Source organism: Psittacula echo, assembly GCF_963264785.1.
Source record: "Psittacula echo genome assembly, chromosome: 3".
Lineage (NCBI taxonomy): Eukaryota > Metazoa > Chordata > Aves > Psittaciformes > Psittacidae > Psittacula > Psittacula echo.
In genome coordinates this window covers 114,545,822-114,567,562 of record NC_137736.1, presented here as the reverse complement: position 1 = coordinate 114,567,562, position 21,741 = coordinate 114,545,822, and the positions used below count along the sequence as shown (strand labels likewise).

At 38.6% G+C, this 21,741-nt stretch overlaps 1 protein-coding gene across 1 annotated transcript in view; it reads left to right on the top strand.

The window, feature by feature from the left end:
* Positions 1–21,741, top strand: part of ARHGAP42 (Rho GTPase activating protein 42) — a gene marked incomplete at both ends in the record, with an annotated part of 156,252 nt that overhangs the window by 54,793 nt on the left and 79,718 nt on the right. Inside the window, one exon of the mRNA XM_080613419.1 lies at positions 5,649–5,710. Coding sequence (XP_080469545.1) covers positions 5,649–5,710 — 62 coding nt within the window. The remainder of the gene's footprint in view (positions 1–5,648; positions 5,711–21,741) is intronic.

Genomic DNA, 21,741 nt, shown 5'->3' with positions numbered 1-21,741 from the left:
TGACCCAAACTAGCCAAAGAGGTATTCCATACCACAGCACGTCATGCCCAGGATGTAGAATGGAGGAGGGCCCGGAAGGGCTGGATCATGGCAGGGTGGGGGTGAGGTACCAGTTGGTGAGCGGTTGTATTCTCTCCCCTTGTTATTTCCTTTATCATTATTACTATTAGTGGTAGCAGTAGTGATTTATGTTATACCTTAGTTATTAAACTGTTCTTATCTCAACCCGTGGGAGCTGCATTCTTTTGATTCTCCTCCCCGTCCCTCCAGGAGCGGAGGGAAGAAAGGTGTGGGGGGGGAAGTGGACTTCGTGGTTCTGATTTACGGCCTGGGCTTAAACCACGACAGTTCTTTTTGGCGCCCAACGTGGGGCAGGAAGGGTTGAGATAACAACGGATCTGACTGAGGCACAATGCTGATTTATGAGCTCTCAAAGTTGTTCTTTTTGATGTCACAGTTTCTGTATGTCGTTGCTTACTTAGAGCCGGTATTTGCTGTGTTAGTGTTTATCAAGTGTGGGCCTTGGGCTAAGGTTCTTGTTTCATTGTACTTTATGGTAATGGCTTGCGATACGGGGGGGCTCCGGCAGCAGGGCGGGATGGACGTGGCTGTGGACTTGTACCTGCCCGTCCCACTGCTCTTCACCGTCCTGGCCCTCGTCCTCGCGTCCGTCTTTGTGAGGCTGCAGGGAGCTGAGGGGGAGCGGCCCCGGGAGCCGGCGGCGGCCGAAGCGGCCCGGGAGAGGGGCCCCGGGGACCAAGCGGCGGCGGGAGCGGGGCCGGAGGCTGGGAAGGAGGCGGCTGCCGAGGAGGGGAAGGAGGCAGCTGCCGAGCAGCAGAAGGAGGCGGCGGAGGAGCCGAGCCCCACAGCCGAGCCCAGACCCGCGGCAGCCGAGAGCATTCCCCAGCAGCCGTCTGCCGAGCCCCGCGAGCCTGAGCCCCAGGAGGACGCAAGAGACCCCGCAGCACTTTCCAGCAAGGCAGAGGAGGAAGATCTGGACTCAGAAAAAGCAAAGCTGGTGGTGAGAGAGCCTTCAGGCACAGCAGCAGCATTTGAGAGTTTTGAAGGTTTTGAATGGCCTTTGGGTACCCTTGGGACCTGCCTGCTGATTGTGATGGGGATCACCATGTTGGCACACACACAGAGTGTGTTCTATCCACAACCATTTTGTCTGATCCCGAGAGTTAAGCAGAGTCAGGTTTGGGTCTTGTCTGGGTTTAGACAATACAGGGGGACCGAGAGGTTTTCCCCAAGGCTGGACAGCCATGAGTGTCATGGTGTGTGGGACAGTATGGGCGAGTATCTAATCCACTGGGCCCCTCCAGTGCTTTGGAAGCGTCGGAGATGGAAGGCAGCTGTGTGGAGCCCCCAACAACAAGTTGCAGAGACTGCTGCAGGGGAGGGTGAATTATTTTGAGCCTGATGGGCCCATGACACTTCAGGCCATCAGAGCAGAGATGCAACACAGAGATGGACTCATGATCGAGGGGTGGACTTTGCAATGGGCCTCTCCTGCCCTGAAAGACTGTTACAAGAGATGGAGCCCACCATCATGGACCGAATGGACTCAGCAGCTTTATAGGGATTGGTCTGTGCACTAAGATAACAGTGCACTGAGATGAGAGTGAGGGTATATGGAAAATGTGGGATCTGAGCATGACGTGAATGGTATGGAATAAGGGGTGGATACTGTCCTGGTTTAGCAGTAGCAGTCATTTTTTCTACTGGTGCAGCACTGTGTTTTGACTTTAGACCTGGGAATAATACTGATAAAGCCGATGTTTTCAGTTGTGGGTCAGAATGTTTACCCTGACCAAGGACTTTGTGAGTCTCATGCTCTGCCAGGGAGGAGGAGAAGCCAGGAGGAAGCAGGGACAGGACACCTGACCCAAACTAGCCAAAGAGGTATTCCATACCACAGCACGTCATGCCCAGGATGTAGAACGGAGAGTTCCGGGAAGGGCTGGATCATGGCAGGGTGGGGGTGAGGTACCGGTTGGTGAGCGGTTGTATTCTCTCCCCTTGTTATTTCCTTTATCATTATTACTATTAGTGGTAGCAGCAGTGATTTGTGTTATACCTTAGTTATTAAACTGTTCTTATCTCAACCCGTGGGAGCTGCATTCTTTTGATTCTCCTCCCCGTCCCTCCAGGAGCGGAGGGAAGAAAGGTGGGGGGGGGGAAGTGGACTTCGTGGTTCTGATTTACGGCCTGGGCTTAAACCACGACACATTGCAAGGACAGAATAACCACTGGGGTCATCAGAGACATCAATGTTGCTGAGCTCTGTCTGTGTACTGGCTGTGCATCCTTGCTTATGGTCTGAACTGCATGATTCACTTGTTCTCCCTGTGAACCTCCTGAGATGGGAAGGGATTGTCTATGGCTTTGTGGGCACCTACTGTTGCAAAAAGGATGGATGGTGGGTGTTAGGCATGGAACAGTGGAGGTGCAGTCAGGATTGCAGTGTCTCTGCAGTGAAGGTGTATCTGGGATCAGGGGAATGGTTTGTCTTAGTGTTTAGAATGTAGGTTTTGTGTTCTTAGTGAAACTTTGGCATTATAATCACCCAAAGGTGAAACCATGTGGAAGAGAAAATGGAGACAGCTTTCCTATCTTTGGCTTAGGCACTGTGTATGTGATATACTTAGTACTTTTGTATTAGGGCTAAGCGTTGAAGAAAATCTTGATTTGCACGTGCCATTTTAATACTTTTTCCCTCTTTCTGTCTTGGATTTACTTAAATCCTAAGCAAAAATTTCAGCTTTGAAACTAAAAATCTCTCAGTTTCTGCCTTGAAGGAGGAAGGTTAGGAAGGTTAATCAGAAGCTTCTCTTACTAGATTGTTCTTTCCTCCTTCTCACAGTTCCTTGCCATCCTTCTGTGAGGTTTCCGATTCTTACTTTTCTTCATTTATTATGTTTTTGCTCCAAAAATATTGAATATTACCTGACCAGAGGGGGTTTGGGTTTTTTTTCCACAACTGTGTTGCTTTTGCCTGCCAGTCCCACACCCTTTTCGTTTGATTTAGAGTCAGTCCTGTCCATACTTCATGGCTGGGAAGTGGCAGTATTTGTGCTTGGTTGCTGAAAGGTGTGAAGTGCTAACTTTCTCGTCGCAGATGATGAAGAAAAAAAAATCATGAGCCTTTGTTGTATTAAGGATGGTTTTAATGATATGATCAAGGAACCAAAGTGAAGAGGACCATGAGGCTTGATGTGGGTGGGGAAAATTGATATTTCAGTAAGTTGGTATCTGGTATGATGGTGCTTGGTATGATCATTTCTTTTTGAAATTTGAAAGTATTCTGTCATTGTGAGTGACTTCACAGTAAAAAAAGTGGAAAAAAGGAGAGAGAATGGAGTTCTAACATGCGTCTGCAGTAATACATCTTCTTGCAGTTAAAAATCATCAGTTATTTCACTGAAATAATCTGGAAACTGTATCTCTTGCTGGCTTTACTAGAAAGTTAGCTGTTTTTCTGAAGTGCATCCTAATTCCTTGAATAGGTAATAAAATTCAAACAATATGTTTATCTAGTTTATTTGAAAATATTAACATTTTCTTAATGGTGGGTAAAGAATCACCCTGCCACATGTGCAAGGGATGAACTGGCTCTGTCCTTGTTTCAGCAGTTAAGGATAGTTGTTAAATTTGGGGGTATTGATGTGAAAATATGAAATAGCTGGGCTCACTGTTCATTTATTTTTTAGGGTTTCATAATGGGTACATAATTATTCTTGAGTGTAATGCTCAACAGATTTCTTATCAGGTAAATTAACCAGTCCACATCTATTTCTTTACCTGATTTTGACTGATGGGACATTATAAGCTGAATTTAAGAGACTGAGTTAATTCAGTGGATAGTAAACTATGTTCTTGATAATCAAGCTGTAACTGATGAAGACTGAGCTAGTAAGTAACTGAAAGGCTCAGCTGTTGAGCCTGAGTCAAAGAATTCAAAAGGTTGTGCTGGAGGCCGAGAATTTCTTTTACTTAAAAAGTGGCAAAATTTTCTAGTTTTTTAAATGTCTGATGGACATCTAACTTACCAGGTGTATTTGGACTAAACAAAAACTCATGAGTAATAATGAGGAAAAAAGAATTTGTCAGAAGAGAATGACTTACAGCTCAAGATACGCAGGTATAGAACTACAGTTGAAAAACATAGAATTTGGAACAAACAGTGAAGTGTTTTTCAGCTGTAAAAGTTAAAAGAGAGCAAGAAGAATGCAAGGGTGACTTCTGCAAGGTCCAGATGGAATAAAGGATAAAAATTATTTGAGTGTGGTCCAAAAACGAAATAGCAATTTATGAAAGCAGATAAGGCAGTTAAGGCAAGCAGATACTGGTTCCCTTTTAGAAGGGATTGGAACATAGCAGATCTTCTAGAAAATGTGCTTATTTCATTAAAAATTTCCAGGGAGTTGAGAGAAGATGAAGCCATATTATTGGAGACTGTCACATTCTGGAAAAACACTGAATAATATGGAAAAATAGCCAAGAGGACGAGAGTTCTGTTAGTATGCCCTCAGCAGTGTATGCTGTTTAACTGAGGAGACTTTTCCAAGCCTGTTCTTTTGAGAAATTCTGCAAGCTGTGTTTCCTTGAGGTTTTTTTTCTTCTTTCAAAGATAATTTAGATTGCATCAAGTTTGTTGTGAGAAGCTGTAGGATTTATGAATCCGCATTTTGAGATGGGAGCTTTAAACCATGAAATTCAGCATCCTGACATTGGCAGCAATTGCTGCTAGATGCATCAGAAGAAAGTGAAAAAAGATACTTAGCTGTCTTCACATGATTCTTCTCTGGCATTTTTAATTGTGGAACTGTCATGCTGAATCCTGAATAACCCATATGCCCTTGAGAAAGTAATATAAATGGAAAGATAGATTTTTCTAGAGAGATTTGCACCACTTGCTTATATGAGAATGAAGCCTTAATAGTTTTTTAATGTTTTACCCTTTCTTGCCCTCTTTTATGGGTTAATACTTTTATTATATTTCACTTAACATCTGCTATAGCCCTTTAACTTATATTTGAAGGCAGTTTTGAGCAAAGACTCTCACAGTTGTAACAGAATTCAAAGCTTGCTAATAAATCAGTCATCTGTTCTCGTCACCTGAGAGTTTGTCCTTGTAAAACATAACGCCAAAGAGCTGCTGAACCTAACCACTTGGCATAAGTAATGCATTTCTTCTACAGTGTTGACTTTCAAATTTTTACCTGAATATTTTGCATAGTTCTTGAAAATATTTCTTGCTGCACTTTAGTAGGAATAACTCAGTATTTTCTTTTTGGTTTCCTTCTGCTCCTAGTGCTAAAGTAAATTTTGCTGCTGATTGTTGAGTTCTTTGTTTTGAGACTGATCTTTGCACATTTCTGGAAAATCAGTTTGCCGTGTTCTGATTAAAAATTTGTTTTTTAAATACACGTGACTCGCAACATTCAGGTTCTTTTCCTTTGTTTTTTATATGCTCTTGACCTGCTGCTTGCTTCCATCTGGGCCTCATTTACTGAATACTGATTTCAGTGAAGTACTATATAAGAAGAGTATCTTATCAGTACAGCTTAAATCCAGATAACGATCTCCTCTGGTCTCAAAATGTGGTTCTGACCAGGACATTGAGTTTTTTGTTTTCTTTTCAGCCCAGTCACTGAAAGAGTTTGCTCGGCTTCTGATTGCTGTTGAAGAGGAGAGGAGACGACTGGTAAGTTTGCTGGCAATATTATGTTGCATTGGGCCTCTTTTTGTATAAAATAGTACACTTTATTCCTCCTGAAGTGCTATTTTTTTTTTTTTTCTATTTGTGTAATAGGTGTTACGTGTTTCATCAGAAGCATTTGGAATTCTGCAAAGGTAGAAATGTGCTAGCACAGGCTGCGGCAATTTTTAATGATGTTTTCAGCCAAATAGTTTTTGCATTGATTTAAAAACTGCTTCTTCACTCCCCATCCCAAAATAGCATTTGAATGCTGCGGTACCTTTCCTTTTGCCCATCATGCCTCGTTAGTCACAAGGCGCAGCAATACTCTTATTAGTGTCATTCAGTGAATGTATCCTAGAAATCTGAGAATACAATAAACAAGTGGTAATAGAAAGCATATTCATCACCCCTGAGAAATCTTGCAGAATGCATTATAAATCAGGCTTGTCTGATTTGTTCTTTATTATGGTATTACTCTCTTTGTTTCCATAAGGATGAATCTACGGGTGTAGCTTTGTTAAAGAAATTATAGGTGTATTCTTATGCAGGTATTTTTTAAAAAATCCACATAAGCAATGAAATTTGTTTTTGTTTCCTTGGAAGTCAATAATGAGTGAAGAAGTTGAGGTAAGGACTAACCTCGGGAGGGGAATTTTTAAAAATTGTGAAAGTTTAACTAGCTCTAATCCATCCAATAATGACTATGTCTGCCCTGGTTTTCCTTACTCATGGGTGCTTAGGGAAGTGAGGGGAAGGATTTTCTGACTCAGATTGAAGCGAACATTAATCAAGGAAGAGGCTGGAATGTGAAGTTCTCTTATTCCTAGGAGTAAATAACCATGGAATTGGTCTCCCTCTATTTCTATTTACGTATTTAATGTAGTAACTTCATAAATATTTATATGGTGCAGTTGCATAGTTAATGCCACCTAAACATATAAAAGTGCGAATCTTTTTGCTTCATGCTAAACACTTTTTCCTGGTAGGTGGAGTGAGGTGACTGTTCAGTACCACCTTAAAGATGTTTACCAGACAACTTACTAATTACTTAGTTAAACAAGATTTCAAACTAATAGCTTTCCAGTTTAGGTTAAAGGTTATTGTGAGCTAACTATTAGAAAAAGGAAAAACAACGGATAGGTGAATGTTTTACTTTTCAAACTGGTTAATCTGTCATAATATGTATGTGTCATTTCCCTTTTGTCTTTTTTTCCTCAGAGGAGTCATTCCCTTTTTTTACTGTTAGAAGTTTCTGGTCTCTCTGATTTATAATTTGATCTTCCCATGTGATATTTTACTTTGTATGTTATAGAAAGGCCATTAGAGTAAAAGGGGGAAACCCCATAAATTTTATTAAGGGAAAAAAGACCATTCTCACCCTTGGCCAGTGGTGGGTCTGTCTTGGAGCCAGCTGGAATTGACTCCATCAGACATCGGGAAACTTCTAGCAGCTTCTCACAGAAGCCACCTCTGTAACCCTTTTATCAAAATCTTACCATGCAAAACCAATACACTGAGCTGTTGGATCCTAATGCAGGGTCAGAGTCTTGGGTGAGATTTCAGTCTCATGGAAAAATATTTTATGTATGGCTGTAAGTTCAGTAAAATGCAACCATCAAATCATCATAAACAAAGTGGCAAATAGTATTCATGTGTGGCAAAGCTGCTCTTGATGGGAAGTTATTTGCATCCAACTTTTTACTAAGTTTGAAATAATTCCAGTCTGTTTACTCTTCAGCCTGAATGCTCATGCTGGGAGAATCGAGGACACACAGTTCTCATAGTAGTAATATTTGAGTAAGAAAAAATCAGCTAACTTAAGTTTTTTCTGCTTTTAAAAAGTTTGATCTGCCTGTTGGTGGAATTTATTTAATTATTATTGGAATTAAGCTATTAAAGTATCACTTTTGTCAAAGATGCTTGGTTTTTGTTCTCCAGTTCTCTTACTGCAGTTTTCTGTGTGCCATCCTAGAAACCAGAGGTCCTTGTGAGGATCAGTGTGCCATGCTATGTGCTGAACAGATTGCTAGTAATAAGGGTTTTCTGCTTGACAAACTTGTGATTTAACTGTGAAATCTTCAAAAGTTTTTTTGCTCATCTCTGAGGAAGTATGAAGCATTCTGCATACACTTTGATTTCTCTGCCGGCAGCACTTCAAGCCAACCACTTTATAGATTAGTGATGATTTTAGAAAAAGTTCTGAGCTGATGGGAAAGCGTGAGACGGGGCATTCAGGTCTTTCAAGAATTTTATTTCCTTTGCTTCTGCATTAAAAGAGAAAACTTGGAAAAGGTGTTTTGGTTTTGGTTTGGTTTGGGGTTTTTTGTTTGGGTTTTTTTTTTTAATTCTTTTTGACATTTTGTGGAAGGCTTGGAGAAAAATACCCGGTTGAGACTGCTTTTATGGATATGCTTCCTCATACCATTTACAACTTCCTTTGAATTGTTGAAGTGTGACAGTAAAAGACAGTATTGTATCAGCACATACTGTATGGAATGGCAGATGTTAATTTTAGTTACCAGCTAATGGGCTTATTTCCCTGCCTTGATTTTTTTATTACTAATTTATGAGCTTGTGTAGAAGTTTATGAATGAAATTTTAATGTGGAAAGTATATATTAATATCACCAATTTATTTCTCATCTGATGCTTATCAAATTCTTTGTAATTACCATTGTTTTGGTGAACACTGAGATTGTTGGAGTGCTTGCCCACTGAATGCATAAATTATGTCTTTCCAAGGAAATAGTTTGAGAAGTGCTTAGCAAGTCTTCTGTTCTTGCATGAAGAACCAAAAGGAGCTCAGTTTTGTTTTCTTTAGAAGCAGCTAATGAAACAAGATGTTATGAACAGTATAACTGAAAAAAAACCCTGCAGTGTAAGGTTAAATAAAGCTGTGTTTTGCATAAATAAATGTTCTGTTGTCTAAAGCTTTGCAGCCATTATTATTGGCAGCAGTAATAATATGGCGATTAATGTAAGTCAATTTCTTCTATCCTGTCTTTTATTTCCTGATGCTAAAAAAATTTCTAGAAAAAACAAACGCCATGCACCAAACATTTACCCTTAAAAAGCAAATAAAGGAGAAAGTAACTCATAAGACATCTTTTTTATGATATACAGCCTCATGTTTGATATCTGTCATTTCATGGTGTTGTTAATTTGATGATGCTGTTGGTAAATGGTGCATTAAAATAATTGAACCAAGCACCTCTGATTTTGGGGTTTCCAAGTAGCACAAACAGGATAAAAAGTCAGTTCATCCCCGCTGCCCTTCCAATGACTTTCAGGAACAAGCCACCAGGGAATGCAAAATAATGACCTCTATTTCTCAGTGATTATTAGGGAACAATAGAGATGCTATAATTTAATTTCATGTGAATATTTGGATCTATATCAGAGGAACTTACTTGAAATAATTTCCTTCCGTTCTTGCTGAATTTGCATTGTTTCTGTTAAACCAGTGATACGCTTTTTTATTTAGAGATTCATGCATTATTTATGTTTGCTATTCATTTGATATTGTTAGTAACCTTCATAACAAACAGAAATGTGCTGGGAGTGATATAAAACACTAATTCCTTTTCCTTTCATAGGATTATGCTGTGTTGACGTAAGAATAGATGAATTGGTTCATGCTGCTGGTTACCTCTTCCTCAAGATTCCCTATCAATTTGAAGCGCTGAATGTGTTGTTTTGAGTGTAGCTCCCTGATCAGTTTGAAAGTTTACTAAATCCCAAACTGAATCAGGTGTCTTAACTCTTAAATTCCTTGCTACTTACCCAAGTTTTTATGAGTTGGTGGCGTGTGATAAATGGTCTTAGAGCTTTTCTGTCTGGCATTGTGAACCAGTGAGATGTGTTTGGTTACTTTGAATTCCTGATCAATATTAAATACTTTATATGATAGTACAAAACTTCTGAAGTGAATAGTTGTGTACTCTGCTCAATGAATATTTTTCTTTCTAACGTCTGCCCCTTTATATCTCATAATCTTCATGCTTCAGAGAGTATCTCATTGTTGTGGACTTTTTTTGTATTAGCTGGATGTTCTCTTTGTAATTTTGTATTTGCCCTCACACAAGGGGTCTGATGCTATCTGCTTCCAGGGATAGCATCAAAATATTCAAGTTTCAAAAGCTGCACTCGAAGAATAATAAATGAACTGTTAAAACCAGCTATCCATGGAATTGTACGTAAAATCAGATACCGAAGGACACAGCATGTTGTTGAGCAGAATTAACCTTTTCCCTATAATGTGAAGTGGGTTACAGATTCCATCTGAAGAATAAGCACTTTTATCCACAGGTGCTGCTTATTACTCAGTTTGTAAAGGGGAGATATTATGAAGTCATTTACATTAGCACCCTCAAACTGCAGAGCTTGCAGATGTCATTTTGTTTCACATAAGCTTTCTCTTAAAATGACAAAAGATAGTGTATAATGGTGGTTTTATATACTTGGTGATTGTTTTCGGTGCTTTTCACCTCTCAGACCAGGTTTTTGCATTTAAATAAATCTCTCTGGTAGGAACCTGCCTGCAAGGAGACTCTGAAAGCATATTACTACAAGTGAAGGAGCACCACCACAAATAAAAGGGTTTCTTCTCTTTGTGATGAGGGTCAGCTTTTCTTAGTTTTTGTTTGTTTGTTTGTGTGGGACCCTCCCATTTTTGTTGGTTTAAATTAATTTAAAAGCACCTTAAAGTTGTTTTGGAGGTGTTGGGTTTTTCTTCCTTACATTTAAGGTGATCTGCACGTATCCTCCAGACCAACTAAGGAAGCATGTATTGTATTGTTAAACTAACTTCTTTGAAAAGACTTCCTGATTTCTTGCATCAGACGAGTAAGTTGGAAATACCTATTTGCTAAGTAAATGAGCTTTCTGTTGAACAAGGAACAGTCTTTAGTCAAAGGAATTCTGAAAACTAAGAAAATACTGAGTTGCCCAGAGAGGTGGTAGATGTGCCATCCTTCAAGATACTCAGGGCCAGGCTGGATGTGGTTCTGGGCAACTTGATCTAGAACATGTCCCTGCTCATTGCAGGGAGGTTAGACTAGATGACCTTTAAAGGTCCCTTTCAACCCAAACTGTTCTATGATTCTAGTGTACATTTGTTTTTTAGACTGTCAGCTTAATGTCTACAGGCAGTCAACCTAAATTTTAGAAATAATTGGGAAAATTATGGAAAACAAATCACCTGCCTTTTTGATGAACCCCCCTTTTGGATGCTTTATGCATTTCTGGTCTGGAAGCATTATGTTGACTAGAAAAGACACAGAGATGGGCAACAAGGAAGGCTAGACACCTGGAAGCTCAGGATGAGAAGAGGCTGCCTTCAAGGAGTATTCTTTAAGTAGCTGTACTTCAAATAAATTCAGTCAATGTTATTTGGGGGCCTGGGATTCATTAATTGCAATGACATACCACAACACACTTCAAAATTTTTGGCAGATCAGACCTACTAGTCCTCAACAGCAGGTTAACACTTCAGCCCTTGAAATGAGATACTTCTTTATTTGTTTCTTTCTTTCGCTTATACAATTGCTAGTCCTGCTTCCTTCAGAACTAACCAGAAAAAACATCTCAAGTCTTATTTCAAATAGAACTGAACATTTCTGTGACTCTTCTGGTCCATTTCCTGATATGCGTCATTTGCAAACACCATGAGAAATGAGTGAAAAGGACAAAAGAAAAAACACCTCATCCTTTGTTTTCCTGTTATTGATTGCATCACTAGGGAATTTATTCTGTATGCAGGCCAGAGGTATCAATGACAGATCTTTACATCCCCACCAGCAAAATTTTTTCATACCTCGAAGTCGGCAGGAAAGGTCTGCTGAGTAGGGCAGTGCATCAGCAGCAGTCCTCTTTTGCCTAGAAGGTAAGAGAAGTAGGGATCTAAAGGACTGGTTTGGTAAAACATCTACTTTGAAATGCTTAAAAGCGTAGTTGCTTTCCTAGAAGAAAACCGAATCTGCAACACTGGAGGAAAGCTGTGCCTCAGAGTGCAGAGATTGGTTGTTGCTGCTTCATCCCTTTTTACTATAAATTGTTCCTGGAAGTCTTTGGACAAGCCATGGATGCTTCTCAGTGTTGGAGAACTTGGCAGAGTGTGTTCAGCCTCACTGTCTTCCTGCTTCCTTTTCATCCTCCTGGAATTTGTCTCAGATCCCAAACTGTGAAAAGAGTAAGTTTTGTCTATGCAAGTGAAATTTGCGTTAACATACAGTTGGATGTACACTAGTCATCTACGTTTCTCCAGTTTGGACTCACATTGTGGAGTCTGTGAAAAGAAACTGGAACTTCTCAGATATTGTCAAGCTTAAGTAGATGCTCGAAATGTAATTTACTGGCAACGTATGCATATGTTTCTTTTCAGGACATGTAAATTTTACCTTCTTCATGGTTAATTTGGGTGAATCTTCAATTTTTGTGGAAGATGCTAATTTATTCCATTTATTTTAATTTATAGAACAATTTTGCTAATTTTTCCATTTGTCTCTTCTGGAGAAAAATAAGTTTTTATTACCTTACATAATATAATATGAATTGTCATTTTAGAATATGTAATAGTATTTTACGGAGGCTTTTGCCTATTGCCCTTGGAAGTCGTTGCAGAAGAGAGAGGATGTAGTCTGCAGCAGTGTAAGATTTTTCTGCTGTGTTTTAGCTCTGGAATGGTTGGAGGAACTGTGCTACAGAAAATTTCAGCTAATGAATGGTTTTCGGAACCAGATTTGTGCCTCATCTATTGTCAGTGTAAAAATTGGGAGTTAGTTCGTGGAGTTCAGCAGCACCTAGAAGAATGTTTTTGTATTCATATTAATTGTGTATTTGTAGAGTATTTCTTGGACCCTCTAAGAAAATACCCAGTCTTCCCTGTTGTGTTGGTGCAAGTGTTTGTGTGACTGTGTAGTGAATATAATTGGAGAAGTGATCCAGCTGGAAAAACAATTCCTTTGGCCCTGACTTTCTGTCAGGCCCTTCCCTTCTTTTCAGTGCACCAAAGGAAAATGATGACCCTCTAGGACAGACTTACTATCAAGAAGGCAATAATTTCTTTGATATAATTGCTGTCAAAAAGATATTAGAGCTCTGCCTATAGATGTTATCTGTGACTGCTAGTAACTGTTAAATGAAGTAAAGAAGTGATAGGCATATTCTCTCAGGCAGGCTTCCTAGAGAGCCTATCTGCAATGTGATCCTTTGGTGTGTTCTTGTTAAGGGAGAATTTGCAATGCAGCTTTCCCTCTTGCTGTGTCTTGCACTGGAAGGAATCCTGTTTGCTATCTTTCCCTGCACCACTCAAGTACAAAAATATACGTGTTCAGGGAATGTTTCTTAGCATTTGTGCTCAATTAAAAAAACAAAACAGAGTAATAAAAGTAAACAGCTCACGTTCTGTTATCATTAATGTAGTTTAACATCTAGCATCTGTATGTATGCATGGACATTCCTGAACTTTCCCTAAATAAAAAGTACATACTAGGCCAATTTGGAGATAAAATTATGGATTATCTTAAGTACAGAGCATTAGCTGCCTTTTGCAGATGACACTGCATCAGCTTCCATGATTTTCTCAAATAGTAATGTCTAGGCATGCATATGAAGCTCTTAGTGTTACTTTTACCCTTGATACATTCCTAATTTGTTTAAAGGATAGTTCTAATTTCTCTAATAATTTTAATTCTTTAAAACCATTTGTTCCATTGTTATTGTGGAAATGAAGAAAAAAAACTGAAGTCATCCTATCATCTTATAACTGTAATCATTTAATTATAATATTTAAAAGATCAAACTGATCTCACTAGAAGCTAGTTGCAGCTAGTGTATCTCACATCACGTGTGTCAATACCTGTTGACATCTAAGATGAAAATATATGTCCCCGTTTTCTTTAATATTGCACAAAGTACCTGTGGAATCATTTTGATACGACAGAATAATGCTATTAATACAGAATACATTCAGAGGTTTATGATGATGAAGTCGACAGAGAACCTACTGTTCATATTTTGCACTTTCTTAGCAGCTTTCTCTTTTCTTTGTACTTTTTCCTTGAAAATGTGAATTGTTTCCTGTTGATATGAATGTCCACAGTGAAGAACTGTAGCATATGCAAGGTCTTTTGCACCCTGGGCTGCTCAGCTTGGTGCCAGATAATTCTGTTGCCTTGTAAATATACCAGTTGAGGAAGAAAGCAGTCTAACTATATTTAGAGACAATCTTTGCTATTTTCCAAGATAGCTGTCATAGAATGGAATTGTGCCATAGCTACGTTTTTGTAGTAAACATTTTTAGTCAGAGATGTGAAAGTGTAAATCTGTCACACTGATCCCAGCTGTTTGTGTAGGCTGGTTAGCTGGCATCAAACAGGGAGCACTTGTCTGTCGTGATGGGGCCAAGAAACTGTAAGCAGGACCTGGAATGATTATTCAAGAGGAAAGGAAAGGGGAGTGGAGATAAAGGGCTTCACTAGCTCTGCTTCTTGTTTACAATACTTCTTAACATTCAGGTACCTATAAAATCTTATATAAAGAGTATACAAAGTCTTATTAAGAAGGATTTCAGAATTAGTGTCCTTGTAGGATTTGCTTTTCAGTTTTCTGCGGAGAATGGAAATGAAGAAAATCCATTGATCCAAAATGAAGAAAATACAGTGTGTGTTGCAGGAGTACTACAATGCAGATTAATGTAATTGATTCAGTCAACTATTACTGTTTCTCCTGCTTTATATATGTTTGGGATGCTTGTATTTGCATTTACCTCTGTATGGATACCTGACAAGGAAGGTGCTAGGATGCTTGCTCCGTATTACAGTATAAAATGATTACAGGGAGTCTTTAATCTTTGGTCTATGAAGTATTTTATTAAAAGATTTAACAGCTTGCTGTAAATAGTCCCATGATTTTTATAGTGTCCTGGGGAGCTGGCTTGGTGCCTTAGGAACATTCCTTGCAGTCCTTAATTGGCTAATCAGCAGTGAGTGCAGTAAGAAGACCAGTCAGTAAAACAGTAACACATGGCCAGCTTTCTGAAAAATTTTGGTTTACTTTGCAGCACTTTTTAATTAGGAATTCACAAACTGGGGTTGCTTGCCATTCCCCAGTTTTGAAGAGTATCGTCAAGAGATAGAGTGGTGAAATCCTCCCTTCAGTAACAGTGCAAAACAATGGGTTAGTTGGAAGGCCGCTTGCTACTTCATTTTATAAATCTAATTTGTTCTTGATTTCATCTATTCACTCCATGTTCCCTGTGTTTCAATGCATGTGATGTTGCATTACAGGACAGTAACTTCCAAAAGTGTTTTGAGGCATTTATTGAGTAGCATTCTGGAAGGAGTTTAGTTTAATGATGTTTTGGTCTTCACAGAAATGGAGGTAGTTGGCATTTCAGCTTGTAGGCACTTTGGCTTTCCACATAATCACTTAACCAAGTGTCTCCTCAGATGACTCTTCACAGAAAAAGAGAAGGATGTGTGCACTTCTGAATGACTGTTTTGAAGGAACATGAGTTTTGCTGGATCAGCCAACTTTACAGCCTTGAAGTTTTTGCATTTATTCTGTGACTGCAGGGGGAGGGAATGGAGTTGCTGGTGGCAGTGGGTATGTGCTGTGCCCGTTACTAGCCTGTAATAATGTCAGACCATGCTGTTACCTGACGCCTTTCTTAACTTTTTTTAATGGATTCTGAATTTATCTGCACTTCTCCCAGTAGTATGAGGAAAAGTACTTCATTCCTACAGACAATTTATTTTTGATTTTTTCTTCATTTATTCTGATCTCTGGAATAGCTTGAAACCCTTATATTTGTTGTTCGTATCCACTGTCTTGGGCAATGTGATTAAAAAAAGATAACAACAGAAGCACTTTATGTACCAAAGGGTACATAGGAACAAAGATGCCTTTGTTTAAAACAAACAGCACCACCCAAAAGAATCCCCACCTTTTCACAAAAAAACAAGATATTCTCCCTTAGGGAACCTGTGTAATCTGCATGGGCTTACACACAGAGATGTTTTATTTCAAATGTTCTCATTAGGATGTTGTCTTAAGTTTGCAGAGCACTTAGATTGCTTTTATTATTCTGTTCAAATGTCTGTAGGAGCTCCAGTAATTGTTACTTTTTCTAACTTTCTTGAGTGCATCTTCCCGAGCAAGTGCTTTTACTTTGAACTAAGACTGTGAAAAAGATTAACAGTTTTGTTTGTTTTTTTTTGGCAGCAGTGCCAGTTTGCTATGTGCCTGCTTCAGAAAACTGACGTGGCTAAAAGCAAAGCAAAACAGGTTTTTAGTGAGTATTTTTCGGCAAGGTGGATACAGATTTTTTCAGTATCACAACAACAGAGGGCAAAGGAGGAAGTGAAAGAGAGCATGAAGAAGCAACGTGAGATCAATGAACTCTGCTTCAGCTGGCATGACCACCGAAATAGATGCCTGAAAATCTAGCTCTTGGTGCATTATTTGTCACAGCCCTGCTGTTACAACTAGTTGCGGTCAAGGAAAGAATTTGTTTCTTTTTTCTGGTGGTAAAAGGAAATTATAGCAGAAAGCTGGAAGCCATGTCACATAGTCCTGCAGAAGGTTTTGAATGATAGGGCCATGGAAACTGGTAGCTTTAAAGATTTTGTAACCACTTCTTTGGATACCTGTCCTTCAGTAAAAGGCTACCTCTAGAGAAACCATGCTACACCTTTTTCTCCCCCTAAGCTGACTCTTACACTGTGTTGAGACCTTTTTACAAGCTAAATGAGGGCTTTCCAAATTGATTTGTTGTTGGTCATATTTGCATTAGAGCAGAAAAAAAGACTAAGAAACTTGTATCTGATACTGCTTCTAGCCCTTTTGCTCTTAATGTCTTGTCATCCTGTGTCCTGCATCCCTTTCTTCATTTTGTGGGCTGTTCCCAACAGGCTCATTTTGAACTTTCACCACTGACAATTTGCAGAACCTTTTAAATCGTAATTTTGCAGCATTTGAGGCTCTCAGTGTGTGCCAGCTCTCAGTAAAGCTTTGTATGTATGCAGCTATAAAATTGTATTTCACAGTATGAAATCAATTTATCTTTTTTTACAACTTCATTTATTGTGTTTTCATATTGGTTTGTTTATCATTATGCTGAATTTTTAAAGAAACATCAGAATGTTTTCCTGTGGTTGTAAGGAACCACCCTGAAAGCTACATTGCACGTTTCTAATGTACTCTAAATTTTGGTTGGGATGCCAGAGTGCTGTACACAGAACGAGTTAATGCTGTCAATAGTATGGACATATCAGAAGATTTTTCTATGGATCATGTACCTATAAAAGTTCATTTATCTCTGAATAGTTCAGATCTATGGTTAAGCTACCTTTCTTAAGTATCTTAAATGTTCATACATGTGCTTATGTTTCCTGAAAGGATGCATACATCCAATCTTGGAGTTAACAGTTCCTGGGCATAGTACCACTACAAACAGCTCAGCTGATTTTGGCGTTATGCCTGGACATTTTCATTCATGAAATAGTTGCTAAAACAAAATACAACTTCTAATTATATTCATCTCTTCAAATAGCTGGTTTCCTCAGCACCAGCTTTCTCCTTTTGTTAATTTTTTTTATTTTTAGCCTTGATGGCACAAGTTGCCCAAAGAAGCTGTGACTGCACCATCCATGGAAGTGTTCAAGGCCAGGTTGCTTGGGGCTTGGAGCAACCTGGTCTAGTGGAAGGTGGCAGAGGGGTTGGAACTAGATGAGCTTTAAGGTCCCTTCCAACCTAAACCATTCTGTGATTCTGGCAGGTTGGTTTTTCTGCAGGTTGACTTTGTTGGTCCTAGAGAGATTACAAATAGTAGATTGCTTGTATCAAGAACCAAACATGGCACATAAGCAAATGTTAAATGGCTGTGCTTTTACACTGACTAATTTACAGAAGCTGTTAGAAGTATGTCAAAAGTATTTTTGTAAACCGATGTAAGTAGTTCGTACATCCTCTACAAGCTTTTTCAGTGTTCTAAGCCAAACCAATCACAGTAGCAGAAGTATATTAATATTTCAGTGTTGGTAGCAGTTTAAAGGCAAAAAAAATCTTTCTAAATTTTTTCTCATAGATTCATTACAAGCCCAGATTTTTTTATATGTATATGAAAAAAGACATGTATTTATCATTGTATTTTAAACATTGACAGAGTTTGAGTAATTATTCAAGTTTGTAAATAGCTAAGCATATGTATAGATAATGCATGTATAACTTATCTGCTTCTGTGTTTGTGTGTTTAATCTCATGCTATTACTTAGGCACTTTCAGAACCTGTGGAGTGTAAAAGCAATGAGCTGATGAAAGAATGAGATCAGGATCTGATACAGCTTCTTTCAGATAGTCTTATTTGCATTTTTTCTGCATGAGCTCCTGAAAAGAGGGAATTTTAACTTCTCCCTTTGTACATTATCAGCTGAACTTCTGTTTCTTAGTGTGGGAAGCGTGTATGCTGCTTACATCATCTAGCAGAGAAGAGGCAATCATCTGACAGGAAGAAATTGGAAGAGAATTTAGGCTGTATGTCAGAAAAACTTCCTCACAATGAGTTACATTGTGAAATATTTTGCTAAGGAAAATAGAAGAGTCTAAGGCACAAATTGTGACTGAGCCAAGTGTTGGAAAAAGTAATGTAGAAACAGTACTTTGTATTACGCAAAACAAAGGAACCACTACGTCAGATACAACCATTTCTGGCAATTCAGAAAATTTGAAACAAAATCCTAGCTGTAGGAAACATTTCTGCCAGCATCTTGGCTGCTTTGTTGGATTATCCTTTTGGTTAGTTTTATCCCTCGTTAAACTTCCATTTAGGGGGTTTTATTTCAGTTAAAATTTTGGGATGTTCTTCTTTTGGATTCAGAAGTTGCTGATGACGTTTGGGCATTCAAACTCTTGATCTCTTTTAGAAGTCTGTTGTTAAAGAGCAGCTTGTCTGTCTGCCTCAGTGTTTCCAGCTTCTGTTTAGGAGGAAGGCACCTGCACTCGGCCTTTTGGGGTTTTTTTTTTGGAGAAAGAATATATAAAGTCAGTTTAGGAATTCTGACAAATGAAGCTTTTTAAAATAAATGCTGTGGTGAGTCTGACAGCTCAGCATCCCTTGAGGGATAATGTGTGCTAATGAAAAAATATTTGTTTTACTTTTCATAGTAAGTCAGAAAGTTCTTACTTAGATTATTTAAGTGTTTATTTATTCTTCTATTGATTTCCAACTTTCCTTTTACAATGTAATGGACCTCACAAGGAGGCCTCTTCGGGGTGCAGTCACTCCGCTCTGGAGAGGTTTTGTTGACATCTGTGCAGGGAGGGAAACAGGACTGGCTGCAAAATTCACAGATCGGGATTTGGAAAAGCAAAGAGACAAAGTAATAAACATACGGAACTGATTTGGGGTAACTCTTAAGTAGGTCTAACAGCCAGAGTGAAAGTGTCTGGGAAGATTTATGATAGAGACTTTAGCTTTAAAATAAGGAGTTTGCAAAGTAAACTTTGTTGCTTATTTGCTAAGACATATCTTTAACAGTTACAGAAATTACCTGATTATGTGTTGCTTTTTGAAAAGAGTAAAAAGCCACACAAACTTTCAGATTCCTTCACTTCTTGAAGATTACCTGCAGTACAAGAAGCTTTGGTTTTGTTGTATTTCCTTTTTCTTCATGAGGAAAAAATACTTTTCTTTCGTACCATTAAAAATACTGTGAATCATAGGTACACTTGGATTCTGATATATTTTTTCTTAATTAGTTCTTTGCTCCAATTATGCTGTTTCCTGTGTTTATATAGTCATTTCCCCCTTGATAATATGTAATGTAAACATTCAAGCTGAGGATTTATTTTTGTTTGTTAGGAAAGCCATAAAGGGAGTTAAAAACAGAAAAGTTTTCTTCTCCTGGCTATCTGAAATGACATTTTTAAGTTCTCCTTTGCTTTCATTATGATTTGAACTCTCCGGCTAGTCAGAAGACATACACTGCTTGTACTGATGGTAGTGATAAAAAGATAAATACCAAACTTGCAAGCACACAACTGAACTGTTTTTCCTTCATTGTGGTTGTGCTTGTGATTATTTCATCTTTATTGTTTTCACTGAGTTACAACCCATGGAATAAGCCATAAAAAGAAATGACATCTCCTACCAGATGATTAGCTACCCACCATGACCATATCCATAGCTGATTTATGTCTGCCTTCTAAACATTTTCAGGGGTTTGCTAAGGGAAAAATTAGAAACAAAAAACCAAACTGTTGTGGGGTTTGGGGTTTTGTTTTGTTTTGGTTTTTTTCCCCTTGTTTTTCTAGAGGGTTTTTGTTTGTTTTTAACACCAGGTAGTTATTTTTCCCTCAGATGATGTAAATAGTGTCCACATAGTAGGCAGCAAAGGATTTGTCTAAAGGATTTCTCTAGTTCACAGTGCCCAAAGTCCTGCTGTGTCCAAGTTGTCTTCTGTCACTCTTCTCTGGATACAGGGTAGTTACTTCTGAACAACACAATTGTTGACAGTAATTGGTGAAAAACAAAAAAACAGTAGAAAGAAAAAGGTATATCTCCTCTAGTTATGAAACTAGAGTCATCTAGTCATCAGTCATCTTTGTGATTTTTCATATATTACTAAAAGCTAAAGGCATTCTTTAACACTCTATAAAATGGTCCCATCTATGTAGAAAATAATTCTGTTGCCACAAATAAGCAGCAAGATTAAGAGACAGGAGAGACTTAAGAGGGAGAGAGAGAGGGCAGAGGGGAAATATGAGTTTCCAGCTTGTATTGTGACAGTAGAGACAAAAAATGCCCTGAGCTCTTGCCCACTGAAGGGAAAACAGGAATATGGAACAGAAAGAAATCATAACTTCTTTGAAGTGTGGCCTTGTGCAGTGAAGGAGTAAGTGGCATGCATGGTCTTTGTTGTGTGAAAGGATTTTTAGGTGAGAGAAAATGCTAGCTTATTCTGAGAAGAGATAAATGAAAGCACAGGACATACAAATACAGAGCCCCATGTGTGCAGCAAACTTGCCCCAGTATATTGTCCTCTAATGGGCTTTTACAGTCAATGACAAGGTGTAAATCAGTTGAGTTTTTCTTCTTTCCTTTTTTACTTATTTCCTATTAGCTTCTGTTAGTCTCTTTAAAACTCCTAAAGGGTTAATGTGTGAATATTTTTCAAGTAATTGAAAAATATTGACGAGAAGACCTTAATGTACAGTGCATTCTGCATTAGAATTTTACTTTGCAGTGATCAGTGAGTGTAATGCCCCCCAGTTATTTTCTTAAATGTGCGTTTGTGTGAGGTTTCTAGTGAATCAACTCATCTTAGAGCCTGACTATAAATATATTTTACCTTCCTATAGGCCAAGAACTGGTTTCAAGTGGTCTCTTTCTCTGTGAATGAAATGTAACAATATTGGAGTCCATCCTCCCCATCAATCAGAAACAGATTTATGTATCTTGCCCTTCAGGTTCCTAACATTAACTGTCTGTAGCTGAGCTGAAGGAGTGATCACAAGTCCCTGTGTAGGCACTCCCCAGGCACGTTTGGCATTTTCATAATGAGTTCACACGTCCTAGGTTCAGCATTACTTTTGAATGTTAGGTATCTTGAGTTGTGCCTTTTGCCTTCAGCACACAGTAGTAGCTATGTTAGTTACAAGAAGGGTGGTCCATGTGAACCCTCCAGCTGTTAAAGATTACTGACTCATGAAGACAGGCTTGGAGCTTGTCCTGTTTAAAACTCAGTTCTTAGAACTGCGCTATAATGAAAATTTCCTATAATGGATCTAGGCACCCTGTTGTAGATGTACAGCTGTGTCCTGACAATGTAAATTAAAGATGGCTTAATAAAAGTAGTGTTACAGAAACTTAGTTTACAAACCCTTTTGATCCATAAGTTGCTTGAAGTAGATAACAACATTCTTCGATTTCGGATTGGATCAATGGTGCTGTCAGTTGTAAAACATAAATATTTTATGGTATCACATAAATATTTTATGGTACTTGATTACAAGCAGTGAGATTTTTGAGCAACC